Genomic DNA, 14,416 nt, shown 5'->3' on the forward strand with positions numbered 1-14,416 from the left:
GCCACTGTATCTGACCCAGCTCCAGCTGTACGCGGTTGAGAGCAGAAACGCTGAGAGCATGGCCACAAGTAACTGGACTTCAAATGAGGCTGTTTTCCAGGCTCCTGCACTAGCCCTGTTCCAAGCATACTTCCAATTACAAATACAGCCCCAAACTTTATCAAAAATCAGTCCCTGACATTTCCCATCTTTCCAGCTGGAAGACTCCCTTCCTGAATCATGGTATAAAGAAGTAAAACCTGGTATTTTCAGCACTCTAAACAGAAACTCCTCTGAATTTGTTTTCCTTCACCTCTGAGTGATGTAACAGCAACATGCAGGAACACTCACTGAAGCAAGACAGACATTTATATATATATATATATATATATATAAAAAATTACTCAGTCATATGGCAGCACTGAGTGTATTGAGACACAACAGAATGAATTAAAAGCACCACTGTTTGATGTAATCACTTTAATCCAACAAAAAACACATTTTTAGATGAGCTGTATATGCTTCAATTAAACAGCTGAACAATTATTTTTTTTCCAGAACAAAATGTACGGCAGCATGAGCCACAAGTGTTTCATGCAATGCCTTTTTTCTCCCCATCAGTATTGTGTGATTCAGTATCCAGTTTAATCCTTGCATAAAGCAGAATTCACATTCTACTGCTGAGCTAAGAAATCTACACCTACTTCCTTTGTAAATATTCCTGATTTTTCTACTGATGAGATTAAAAACTACTTGCAGGCATAAAATTAATTTGTAGAAAAAAAAGTACAAACTAATTCTCACACGTTTTAATGTGAATCAAACCTAATTGTTTTAATTATCAAACCTACTGTGCCTTACTACTGATTCATAATCAGAATGCTCTAGGTGTGTCCCTTTTCCTTGGCAGAAATATATTTCCAGAAGTATCACTGAATATTTTTAATCACAGTTCTCTTCCCTCATGCTTTTCTCTTGGGGTGTGTGTGCGTTCCCAACTCCATGCTCACAACTTCTTGGGGAAAACTAGCCTTAACAAACCAGAAGAATTATTTCCCCCCAACAACACTAAAATTGTGTAATAATTCTAACCATAAGACATGACTGGATCATACAGCACAACCATACTGACATTTACAAAACCTGTTCATTTAGTCTGCTGCCAAAGCCACCCTGGATCTGTAAATTACAAAGAAACAGATCAAACTGACAGAGCATTTCAATACTGATTTGTATGCATGTGCAAGTGTCTTCAAAAACTCACGTCTGCCATCTCCCAAAATAATCCTGACTTTCCCTCAGAACACTGTTCTTTGTTCTGTGCATTTGCAAACTTAACTACATCACAGTGGTCTAGATGAAGTTGTTTTGCCCTTCAAAGAAAACCCAGTATACCTGAGAGCAGGTGCTACAATTGACATTATATGAAAAAAATCAACAGATTGTGATAGTGCCTAAAAAAAAAAAAAACAAAAAAAACCAACAAGACATAGCAGTGACACAGAAATGTTGATCATTGACACAAATTAGAAAAATAAACACTACCAAAGCAATGCTGTTTTCAGCAACTTCATTTTACTTTCAATATTAAGAGTCACTTAATACCTCTAGGATTTCATTCAGACATGACAGAACATGTTTAGGTTTTACCTCTCATAAATTTACAGCACAAGAAAGTGAACTGCAAGTATTCTAAAAATTTTCTTTTTAACAGCTGAGTAGACTAATTCTCAATAACCACATTTATTGATAGTGGACTTTTTGCTTCCCCATTTCACAGTAGAATTACAGCATCTATATACAGAATTATAAAAAGCAAGTCAGACTTACACACATCATCCTCCCTGCACATAATCCTGACAGTTAGAAGAAATATCCCCATATTGGTTGAAACTATACAGAGCAAACACCCAGGAAAAAAGTCTTTTTTTATTCTATGACACTGTGTTAATACAATAAATATACAAAACTTCTGAACTACTCAGACATGCAACAAAGGGACAGAAGTGCAGAACCATATACATTCACCAGGATGGCAGAGCATTGTTAGTAATTTACAAAATATACAAACATCTTCGGATAAATAAAAACAACTGCTAAATTACAGATCAATGACTACTGACATTCCAGTGTTTAAACTTCATACTTTTTACTCAGTTTGTCACAATACTACAAAATGACAACTCAAGTGGGCGCCATACTCTGATTAATTAATAAGAGATTGTAAAATCTAGTATTTGTTAGGTACAAAATATTTTAGCCAATCTCAGCCTTCTGTTGTCAAAGCTAAACAAACTTCTCCCTCCTTTTTGGGCTGCAAAGTGTCAGAGATTTGTGGTCTAAACAATTCATGTGTAACAGAACCTTGAATTTCACTCAGAAGGCTTAAATCCATACATCCAACTCACAACATTACAAATCAACAATTCTTAGACACAGAACATTACATACGTTTCCTCAAGGAACCTTTAAACATTTAAGAAAAAAACCTACCTGTCAAATTCAGGTATTATTCCTAATGTGTATTTTTCCCCCCCTTAAAATATTTTGGTAATGTATGCTATTATGCCATCTTCAACTTCAGTTAAATAGTAAGGATGATGTCCCTGGGATTCCTATCCAAGAAATACTGTAAGAACTGCCTAAATTTAGATTTAACAGTAATCCATAGAGTTCCTACATACAACTCTCAAGTTAAGTTTAAAATATTATGAAAAGAACAATCTTGATATACAGCTGCTAGAAGGATGGTGCCCAATCTCAGCAGAGAACAGTGACTTTTATCTGTAAAGCTTTTAAAACACTCCACACAAATTTAAGTTCACTGCCAGCATGTCCGCTAGTATGAAATTTTAGTGGCCTTGTTACACAGAGTATTTAAAGCAAGTGGATTCATTAATATGAACTTCAGCGTAAGTGAAGCTATGACATTTATCCAAATTCAAGTTGGATTTAAAGAAATTAGTAAAAGAAAGGAGACTAATAGAGGACTTCATGCTAACAGTATACTACTGATCCAGGGATTAAACTAGGGGTGTATTTTTTTTAAATGATCCTCTGTTATTATGAATAGAGTGTAGTGAAAAAGAATCCATGAAATTCTGTTCACATTCAGCACATGGAGGAGGCTTAGAATTTTACACTGTCTTACTAAAGGTGATTCACCTTAAGAGCTGAATTAATTTCAGCCATGGTATGTACTTACACAGGTTGTGGGATGTTGTCTTTCCTGTTTTCATTTTCTAAAATGGTTTGAAAAACTGCCCAAGTATTGTAGGTAAGACTTATGAAGCAATCCAAGAATATAAACAATCTTCAAAGGAGAGAAACATGTCACTATACTAAGATCCGATTATATGATATTCTAGAATATTACGATGGTATGTGCCACCCTGAGAGTAGCTCAGTTGGTCAGAGCATGGTGCTAATAACACCAAGGCTGTGGGTTTGATCCCCATTATGGGCCATTTGGTCCCATATGGACCACTCACTTAAGAGTTGGACTTGATGATCCTTTTGAGTCCCTTCCAACTCAGAATATTCTGTGAAATTATTATGGATTGTTCAGTTTCACAGCACCAATTTAACCTCTCAGGCCTCCAGTTCAATGAGCAAAAATTTAACTTTATTAGAGATGAACATTTCTCACTTTGCCAATTCAAAATAGTTTAAAAGCTTTTTTCCCACAGCTTAAACCACACTACAGACATGGCTGAGTTAACATTAAAATTAATTCAAGTGTCTGTTAAATGCCATTGCTTAAAGGGCTTGGTTTTAGACAATATTCCTGTTAGAAAATTAAATACTGTATATTTAGGGGTTTGGACAAGCAGTAAACAGAGTGACTGACCAGGCTAGAGATTCAGTACCACTGTTAAACACAAATCTATACTTGAAAAAACAAACAAACAAACAAACAAAAACAACAAACCCCCAAAAAAATCCCAAATAGAACAAAAAACCCACTGCACATAGAAGAGGGAAGGCAGACAAGAAATTAGTGTTCTAAAAGTCAATATTGGCTTCTTTTCCAGCAAAATTATTACCCCAATACATGAACACTGAAATGAAAAATAGTAAATACACAATCATTTAGCTCTGCAACTGAAACCACCAGCTAACTTCCTTAAACTGTACACTGCATTACACATTCTATTACAGAGAATGCTTATGCACCATAGTAATTTCTCACAGGTAGAGAATACTATGTGGAAATAGATACAAACAAATGCTATAAAGTGGTGCAGGTAAATTCTGGACCAAACAACTAGTTAAACAAATTCAGATAACAGTATTCATGCAAACTTACAGGTTTATATCAAAAGACTTACCTTAAAAAAAAAGTTATAGTCTCTACCTTACTTGTATTTCACCTCCACCAACTGCTGAAGTTGCAAAAGCAGTAGCCAAACCTAACTTTCTATATCTCTCAGTTTACCCCACTTCTTATAGTAGGAATTGGGAAATCAGTTCTTACGCAGAAAAATAATTGATCCAAAGTGCTTTCCTGAAGTTAAAAAAATACTGGAGTGAACCACTAAAAAACTTGTTAATACAATTATTTGATCATTATAACCACAGTTCATTCTCAGGCCAATTGCTGAAATTATTTATCCTCCATGACATATGGAAAGCTTTTTTATTTTAGAACGCAACATCTTAAAAAGAAGGGCAAAAATGATTTTCCTCTTAAAGAAATAAATTTATAATAAAATTAACCAATCATTTCCCATTTTACCCATGCACAGCTGCAGAAGAGACGAACATGCTGTGTGAATTTTGATCTAGACTTTTAGGGAATACGTAAGCGATTGGAAAACAAAGTACAATTGAAGCGAACCGTGATGACTTTGTTTCCCTACATTCGGTTACCCTTGAACGCGTTTTGGGCTGCGCTGGTGGCTGCTGTTGATGCGGCATTGGCCGCAGCAGTTTGTACAGTTTTGTTGGACATCACTCCTGTTGCAAACTCCTGCTGCGCCTTCTCAAAGCTGGCACCAGTCGTGCGGTAGAGGCCGTGCACCTGGGGAGGGGGAACAGCAGTGAAAAAAACAGTGCCACACATTCCGAGAACTTTGACTGCCCTGCTGCACACACAGTTTGACTGCAGGGGATACCTGTAATTATCTGCAAGTTCAGAGAGGTCTCGTAAGATTTACTAAAATGTGTGATGTACATTTCGTGACCTTTTTTCTATATCAATATTTAGAAACATTTTAATTACTTGACTGGTTACAAGAACAAGTTATACTCTGACTGAATATAAAAAAGTATAAAATATCATAACTATACAGATATGTATCTGCTAAACTAATGTGATGACCAATAACTCAGCATAATAACCAGAGGTATAAACAGTATGACTTACAGGTGTGACTTACAAACACTCTAAACAATATGGCATATATTGATAAAAAAACCAACAAAACCAGACAAACAAAAAATCTGGAGCAACTTCCAATTAGCCAAGTATTAAAATTCAAATGCTATTTCTGTCTCTTGCTCAGTCAAGTCACAATAAAGTTGTCAAAGAATATTGCACAGACATTTTCATTCCAGTGTAGCAGGAAAATTAATGCTGAAATTTTTTTCTTTGTTATAAATGTGACTACTTCTCATCCATAAAGATACACCAGGTCACATAGGAGTATGCAGGTTTTTGGAAAGAATCTAGATGCATACAATAAGAAAAGTGTAAAAAAATATTCCACCATACATTTTTCTTGCTTGTTTCTTTCTCCACTGATATTTATACAGAAAACATGAAAGGACATCTCCAGGCAATACCTAAAATTTCTAGTTTACTGTAAACAGCCTAGAAGAGTTTGTATATGTGAAAATCTTTAAGTCTAATTCTGAGGTTGAATTATTCGAATTGCCAGCACATCATCAGCAGAATTCTTGGTTACATTTCATCTCAATGACATAAAAAATTTACTAGCACATCAGTATCTAAATTTACATCTTTTGGATGGAAATTCACCAAAAGTAACCATGAGAAACAAGAACCTTTCTTTGAACTTTCATGCTCTGGAATCATTAAATGGCAATAAAATGATAAAATAATGAAGTGGAGAAATAAAAATCCTTTTCTGAGGTGCTCGGACCCCTCTTTTATTGATTTTAATAGGAATGATTTTGATAAGAGCTGAAACTTAGCAATCACTTGAATCACACTTCCCTGTGCCTGATTAATCACCACAGATTTCAAAATTACAGCCTGGCAACTACAGCTACAATCACAGTGTCCAGTGCATTCACCAACCCCTTCACAGTGGGGTTACCTCCCAATTTCTCTTATTCAGAGCTATCCTTCCCCATTTCAGTTTGCAGGACATACATCCACTTTGTAGCTCCACAACAGTATAAGCAAAATTATACACTTGTTAATAGGTAAGGCTCGCCTCCAAGAATGTAATTTAATCCCCACTACTTTGTGAAAGAGTGCCTCTCTCAAGATAGAAAGCAAAATCCAGATCAAACATAGAAATAATATGTAACTCACCTTTTTAAACATAACTAATGAGATAACAGCAGATGCTGTGAAAAGTGCAGCTATGATTATCATCATAATGCCAACAGGAATACTCTTATTAAGTCCAGTTAGAGATGAAATCCACCCACTGAAGAAAGAGAAAGGACACACTTTACTAGCACAGCAATGAACCATTCAACCAAAGGTATCCACATCAAAGAAAACTTAAAAACTCCCATCAGCTTTGAATATTTTTGAAGAAAAAGTCATGGGTATTTTACATAAGCATATTTGGTTCTATAACATGCTTTTATAGTTTAGTTTCCATTGTTTCCCAAAGAATGCAGTGAAACTATATGAAAAATTGTAGTAAAGATTATTATCCTTGAGCAGAATTGTGATGAAATTAGAGTTGCTCATCAACTTCTTCAGATTTTTTGTCATACTGTCATTTTAGATTAAGACTACATGAATTCACAGAAGAGAAAATATCCCTAAAAACATAGCTTCTAACTTCTATAAATGTAAAACAGAAAGATGTCACACATACACAGCTTCTATGTGGGAAGACTCATTTAGCTGTATCTACACAGTGACGCTTTCTCAACTGAGGTTAATATGATAATTTTTTAAGCAGATAGCATCAGTTGAAGTAATAGACAAGACTGCTATCTCAGAATCTACTTCAAACATTTCCCCATTCTTCAGAACTGAAACACTAACAGACACCAACAGTATCAGACTTGAAAAGTAAAAAAGCATGGAAAGGATTCTTCCACATTAAAAAAAAAGCAAAAAAATGTAGTGAATTCTCCCAACCTTAAGAGTTTCTTCTACCTGTTTCAAATTGCTTTGATATCCTCTATGTGCCACTGGAATCTACCAAAAACCTCCAAAATCCAAACTGTACTTAGCATTTTCTGATGATCTGTCTACTTTCCATACCCCTTCCCCAAGCATGCTTAAAAGCACACAGGCTTGGATGAAAAAGCAAAATAGAAGATTCCAGAGCAAAAATAATAAAACAGGATCTTTCCTTACACAACAGTTCTAAACCCAATGCTGTCCTGTCTGCTTTACATATGTCTGGAGGTTCACAGCAAAAAGTACTGATACAGAGAAGTGTCATTTTCCAACTACAGTACTGCCAGTCACGGGTCTCCATGTTACCAGCTGGCTACTACAACCATGCTTTCAGTTAATTCCTTTTTTTCAAAGACAGTGATTGACTCCTTACAGCTTTTCCTTGTAAAATCTAAATATCAGACGTCACAGGCTCAAATAAAAGATACTATACATACAAGATTCACGTAAAAGCTTATATATTTACAAACATCTAAAAGAAAAATCAACTTTTTACAAAATATGGAGATGACTCAGACAAATGCACTTTTCAAATATCAAAGATATTTACCCAAATACATTGTTGATTCATTCTTTGAATTTTAGCCACAAATTTCATCACTAAGTAGTATATTAATATAATTAAAATAACTAATGAATACAAAATAATATGCAAATATACAAATTTTTTTTCACTTTCCTTTATCTTAAGTAGAGAATGAGTAAGAACTCCTCATACCACCAAAATAGAGGAGGTAATGTATAAAAGAATAGTTCAGTACTTCACACTGTTGGGATGAATTTCACCCACTTCTCCTAGTTAAAAGCACTCCAAAAATGCTTTCCTTTGAATGTTAAATGTAACAGTTCCGGTGAACACAATGTTCTTATGTATGCTGTATGTTCTATGTTTCTTTTAAAACATACAACTGTAGTCAAATATGAATGTCTGTCTTACAGACAGTACAGCACTATAGCAAACTGAATACTCACCAGTTTCCCCATCTTTGAAATCCTGCAGCTTGAAGTACGTGTACAGCAAACTGACAGATATATACAAAGAAGAACACAAAGAACCTGAATGAACTGTCACTCCTGAAAGAGGCGGGGGGAAAAGATTAAAGCAGCCAGAAAATTAATTATAATTTTTTGCAAATTCTATAGTATCAATCTAACTTTCTTCAGTATTAACTAGAGGAAAAGTCCTTTTATTTATCAACAGTGACTTGAAATGAGCAATTCTGTGGCTTTGTAGAGTGTTTATTTACAAGAGCTGCTCTTTCTTCTTTAATATAGTATTTTTGCCACCTGCACCTCTATGAAAGGTGAGAACAGTTCTGTTCAGCACACAGCAGGGCCTCTTTGACTAAACATATAACTTTGCATGAAGAACAGAATTCTGGTCCACTTTTAGACTGAAATTTACAGTGGGGGCAAGATGGGAATAAAATATTTTACTTGTAAAAGAAAATAAAATCTCATATGGAATTACTGAAACATAGTACACACCAGAATAGTGAAGCAGCTTTTACTTTGAAGTAATATATACAAAATAGGTTTGCTGTTTAAATTACTAAAATGTCAGCTTGACAAAGACTGAAAGTAAAAAAAAAACCCGGACATACATAAGTATACAGGCAAAATCTCAACAAAGACTCCATTTATTGCTATCAAAACTAATTTATCATATGATATGCTTGCTACTGGAGTTCTTAAGAAAGCAGAAATCACTTAGTTAACTCACAGTATCAGATTTTGCCTTTAATAGCTCTTCCTGCAGACGAGAGTTTGCTAATTTCTATTCAATCAGTTCAGTTCAATAACTATTTCGTTTTCAGCTAAGCAACTGACTGAAAGTTGAATATACGAGTAGTAGTTTTCCTTTTCCAGCCAACCAATATTCACTAAGGAAAGTTTGGGATTTACTACAGAGCAAATGCAAGGTAAACTATATGATTCCTCCAAGATTTGTGGGCACACCAATATCTCCTTGGTTAGCAAAAATAAACATCTCATTTAGTCTAAGTGTTACACTTAATTGCAATATCTGACCATCAATCTTTCTCTACAAGAATAAGGGCATTTTAACTCAGAATATCCTGAATCACTTCAATGTTAAAAAAAAAAAAGTCCCCAAGAAATCCTGTAAGAGTACAGGATCTGGAATGTCTGCATCCTGATCTTCACCAAAAAAATTCAATTTTGCATGAAACACATCATTCTACTCTTAAACATAAAGCTGTCACACACCTTACACTTGTGAAGCCTGCAAAGATTGCTATGAGCAAGGAAAAATACTAGTTTGTTTATTATCTACCTGCTCTATTCAATCTTAAGAATCTCAGGCTACGTCAATTACAGATACTGTAGGTGTCTATCACTTAAAATTTTAAGTGTAGCTGTTTATGAAGTTCATTCAGGAAGCCAAAAATTTAAGACACTCTTGACTATTAACCTACTCAAATTCTTGCTGTGAAGGGACAAGAAATTTAATGAGAATTTTCTTTACAACTGTTATCAGCCCTTACTAACTTCAACAAAATTACATATTTCCTGCAAATATTTTGTCAATGGTAGAAGCTATAAGTACTTTAAAGGTTATTCCATGACATTACTAACTATTGCCATGTATATTTCAAATTCAACAACTGAATCAATGGCAAACATACTACTTGTTTCTAATGAAAGCATATTAAAGGATTATCATAATGATAATTAAGCAAATTCTGAAATGTTAATGCATTTTGATAAGCTTTTAAATATCCCAAGTCAAGCTGAAGTTGTTACCTGAAAGCTCCATAAAGTGGTCTGTACCAGCAGACAAAAGAACAAGGGGTAAAAAGCAAGAACCAGAGAATACTCAATCCAAAATCAACCCCTCGTGTAGCATCAACGTAAAACCAGGCCAAACATCCAAAAATATTAAGAAACAGTGTCACTGTATGGACTGTAGAAACAAAAGCAAAATAGTCTTAATTAGGTTATGTTTATACAATAAATTATTACAATTATTAAATTAATATCCAATTTGAGCATTTTAAACAAAACATCAGCATGTGGAAAATAAGCAATACCCTCTCAATGCTCTCAACAATAAACAAATTTTTATATAGTTTTCTAACTTTCAGGTAAACCTTCTCTTCACAAGTGAAAGTACTGAACACGAAAATTCAAGTACTACCACGTATATAGCAAAAATTCTGACATTTTTGAACATGAAATGACGAAAAAGGAGGTTTCTACAGCTGCAATAATTGGTATTTTTCTACAGTAACAACTGAATACAAATATTTAATAGACTAATGAATATTTTTTGAGACAAAGCTTATAAATGACATAAACTGCATCATAAAATAAGCATTCTAATTTGAAAAGAAAAATTTCCAAAAAAATCTTTCAATGAAAACCTCTTTGTCTTTCGTATGTTAAAACAAACAAAAAAACCATTTTCTAAAAATGTTCCTCAGTAAAACAAGATTTGCAAGAAGTTGTTCTAGTGCTTTTAACACATTTTACATATTCAACTATTTCTTAGAACACAGGTCTAAGGCAGACCATCTGCCTTTTTGGTGCTCAATACTATCATTTTCTCATTGGTAGACCTTGTTACAGGTTAACTATTCAATTCCAACTAAAGAAAATGCATTTGGATTATGACTTCACATTTTATTTCAAGTAAGTTTACTTCTTAGAATAAGATATAGCAATATTAAGAAACACTACAACTACTACCTTCATGCTATCTGGCAGAGAGAAGTTAGTTACTTCTGCCAAAGTTAAAAGATGAACATGAATTTTTCTTTTTTGTTCAGCAACAACCCATGGTTCAGGAGTAATTTTGCTATCTCAGAGGACAGTTTCTGTCCTTGTGGACGAGAATAAAGTAGGGTATTTATCACTGTGTGTGCACAAGCTGGTCCTGACAGCAATGATTTTTTTTTTTATTTAAGTTCAGAGAAACACTTTAGTCATTCCACTGTAAGGTAAGGTCAACAGAAGAACTGGCAAGATACTAAGGATTCTGAAAAAAATACTCCTCTTTGCTGCTGCCTTAACCAGTACTTAAATAAGCTCTAAATCAACTCAGTGGGAAAAAAAATCTTAAAAGCAAAATGCACAGATCATTGCACGAATGGCAGATAAAACTCAAAACATTTCCCTCAGACAAATCACATTTTCCTGTAAGAAAATGCACCAGAATCAGGTGCTTTTAAATGAAAGGCAATTAGTGCACCTACCTATCTTAGCACTGCCCCAAAAGGTCAGAAAAGCAACTCATTTCAGAATTTGTGTGTGTGTGCCTCATAAAGCACAACAAAGGATACAAACCCCAGTTCTTGCCTTCCTTTTGACAAATATAAGAAAGGTGTATTCTCTCTTTTTCTAGTCAATACTGGAAAAGAGGGAGACACCCTAGATTACTAGAACCGTTCAAATTCTGGTGGAGTTCTGGTTGAAACCTCAGGCTACCCAGAAGATGAGCTGTCACACCAGTATAAAAGCACAGCTCCCATATATTTTGAAATAATATAACATTGTTGCTTCCTTTATTTGTTGCCATAAGAAGGAAAATTAAAACGAGTATTAATATTCCAATTCTCCTTGCCCAACTTCACTTCCTGTTTGAAACACACACTTTCAGAATTCAGTCCTCCAAATGGCCAGAATTAGTAACCATCCTAAAATTCTGAGTATTTCATCTTAGATTTCATATAAATCTTAATTACCTGCCAGCTTTATGAGAGTGACTAGTCATACATTCTACAGTTGCTTATTTGAAGATTAATGACCCAACGATGGGTCATTCCCACAGAAAGCTGTGGATTATGATGAAATGGAATAGACTTGATTCAATGCCATCTGCTCATTTTAGGTGTTTCAATTACAGGGCTCAATCACAGCAATAAGATTACCAGAGCAACATGTAAAATTATGGAGATTTGCTAACTATGTCTGAAGCTATGAAAAAATACAGAAAATATCTGAAATTCCCATTTCCTTATAATGTTAAAAATACATTAAAGGCATCAAAGTACCTAAATCTTTGCAATTTCCTCAGTCTCAGAGTATTTATTAGGCTTTCGTCACACTGGACAAGGCAGAAGAAACAAGAGTGTATCTGTACATTTGTTTAATCCAACATTTCTCTAGTCAAAACACAGCATCAGAACGAGAGCAAAATTAATCCTACAAAGATGGTGTAGAGCATTCTTTGGGTACAAAGAGAGTTTTAACATGGACTGATTCTTCAGCTAATTGACACTATTTCTTAAAATAGCCTAACGTGATACTAAGCCTCTGCTATAGATTAAAAACTGTATTAAACTATATAAAACTATGTGTATTAGATTAAATGGATATTACACTTCTTAAACTCAAAAGTCTGTTACACTAATTGTGAGTTATAGTTCTTAATATATAAGCTGATTTTAAAAACAGTGAAATTATTTCTAAGTTAATAAATGGTCAAAGCTCAATTTACAACAACAGAGAAACTCAAACTAGAAAATTGCAATAAACTAGAACAAAATTGCCTTAGGATAATCCTCCTTTTTTTCTGTGGAATTTTTTATGAAATAATTCAATACTTTTAAACCATAGCAAACCATAAGATTTTGTTTCAACATTTGGCTTCTAGATTTAAAGTAATTTTTCATTACAGATGTTAAAAAAGCCAAAGTAGTATGTATCACCAAGTGTGAACAGGCATTTAGTTTTTTTCTTTAAAAGAAAATACTTACACATCCACAAATAGTACATAATCTTTACCGTCTTCTGGAATTCTACAGGAATGTCTACTGAAAAATCCTGGTAAAAACAAGGACCTACTGGAAAATTCTCAGGAAGAGGTGGCCAGTTATTTTTTCTACCTGCAAAACAGAAAACGAAGAAAAAAATGGTGTTTATAATATAGTTATACTAGAAAGAGATATACATTTGAACTTGTTCAAACTGTTTTATGCATGAGTTTTTTAAGTGGATGGATAACTTGAGCTACCAAAACCCCTGAGTTTTAAAAGCAATCCTTACATAATACTGAAATTAAAACTACAGAAATAAAATACAATTAAGTATAGACAGGTCAAGGAAAGTTTATCTACATAAACGACTGAGCAAGCATCTGACAATTCCTATAAAGTAGTAAGAAAAGAGAATTCTTCACAAAAAATCCAGATATGAGCAGAAGAACAATTTCTCAGAGTTCCTTGACTTTTATATTAATATTTTCCTTAAGTCCCATCATACTCACATACTTTGTTGAATACAAAGACAGGGGACTGAAAAGCATTCTTCATTTTCGTAATTGTGGTATTTTTAACACCAGACTATCTCTAATAATTTGATCTAGTTTCCAATATAGTTTACAGTCAAAACTTACCTAAAAGGCAGAAAATCTCAAGAAAGACAGTTACTGAAATGGTCTGTAATTACCTTTTTCTTACAAGAATATCCCCTACAGCATCAGTGTATTTTGGTACAGTTGTGTGGGTATCAGACACATGGATTTCTGTACTATTATCTAATCACAGCCTCTGTTGAATACAAGTCATACCAAGCACAGACTCAGAGATTCAACTGAGACAATTGCTGCAGCAAACCTTTACCATAGCATTTCAAGCTCTGGATTCAAGAGATACATGCCCAAATGAACTAGCTGAAATAGGAAGCAGCACATGCTCAAATGCAATGCTGCTCAGGACCTCAGCAGAGAAGACTGAAGGCATTGAGCTGAGGTGGCCTACCAGCTTGAAGATGTTTCACTGTAGTCAATATGACAACACATGACAACAGTGCCCTAGATACGCAGCCAGCATCTTAAGGCAATTGAATGCAAACAGCTAGAGGTTTACAAAAGACCCTGTCCTCCTATCAAGACAACTCTACAGTATGTTCAAAGGAGTTCAAATGAGTGTGCAGATCAGATGATCACTGTCAGTCAGTGGGGCGGCAGCAGAGGCGACCAAGGTGAATTCAGGGCTGAGTATTAGATCGAGCTGTGAGGGGGGTTCCCAAGCTCATGGACACCTGAGCAGCAGGACAGCATCAGGAACTGGTAGTTCTCACAAGCTAATCAGGTACAGAGGGGGCACACTGCCAGGAGAACCGTGGGAGATTTAA

The 14,416-nt window shown here is 34.6% G+C and overlaps 1 protein-coding gene across 1 annotated transcript in view; it reads right to left on the bottom strand.

Annotated features, from left to right (window-relative positions):
- Positions 1 to 1,535: 1,535 nt before the first annotated feature.
- SCAMP1 (secretory carrier membrane protein 1) overlaps positions 1,536 to 14,416 on the bottom strand; it is a 41,380-nt gene continuing 28,499 nt past the window's right edge. Inside the window, exons 5-9 of the mRNA XM_017808094.1 lie at positions 13,039 to 13,167; positions 10,085 to 10,244; positions 8,291 to 8,392; positions 6,485 to 6,602; positions 1,536 to 5,002 (exon numbers count right to left, since the gene is read on the bottom strand). Coding sequence (XP_017663583.1) covers positions 4,838 to 5,002; positions 6,485 to 6,602; positions 8,291 to 8,392; positions 10,085 to 10,244; positions 13,039 to 13,167 — 674 coding nt within the window. The 3' untranslated portion in view covers positions 1,536 to 4,837. The remainder of the gene's footprint in view (positions 5,003 to 6,484; positions 6,603 to 8,290; positions 8,393 to 10,084; positions 10,245 to 13,038; positions 13,168 to 14,416) is intronic.

The sequence above is a fragment of the Lepidothrix coronata genome, unplaced genomic scaffold, assembly GCF_001604755.1.
Source record: "Lepidothrix coronata isolate B3197 unplaced genomic scaffold, Lepidothrix_coronata-1.0 Scaffold22, whole genome shotgun sequence".
Classification (NCBI taxonomy): Eukaryota; Metazoa; Chordata; class Aves; order Passeriformes; family Pipridae; genus Lepidothrix; species Lepidothrix coronata.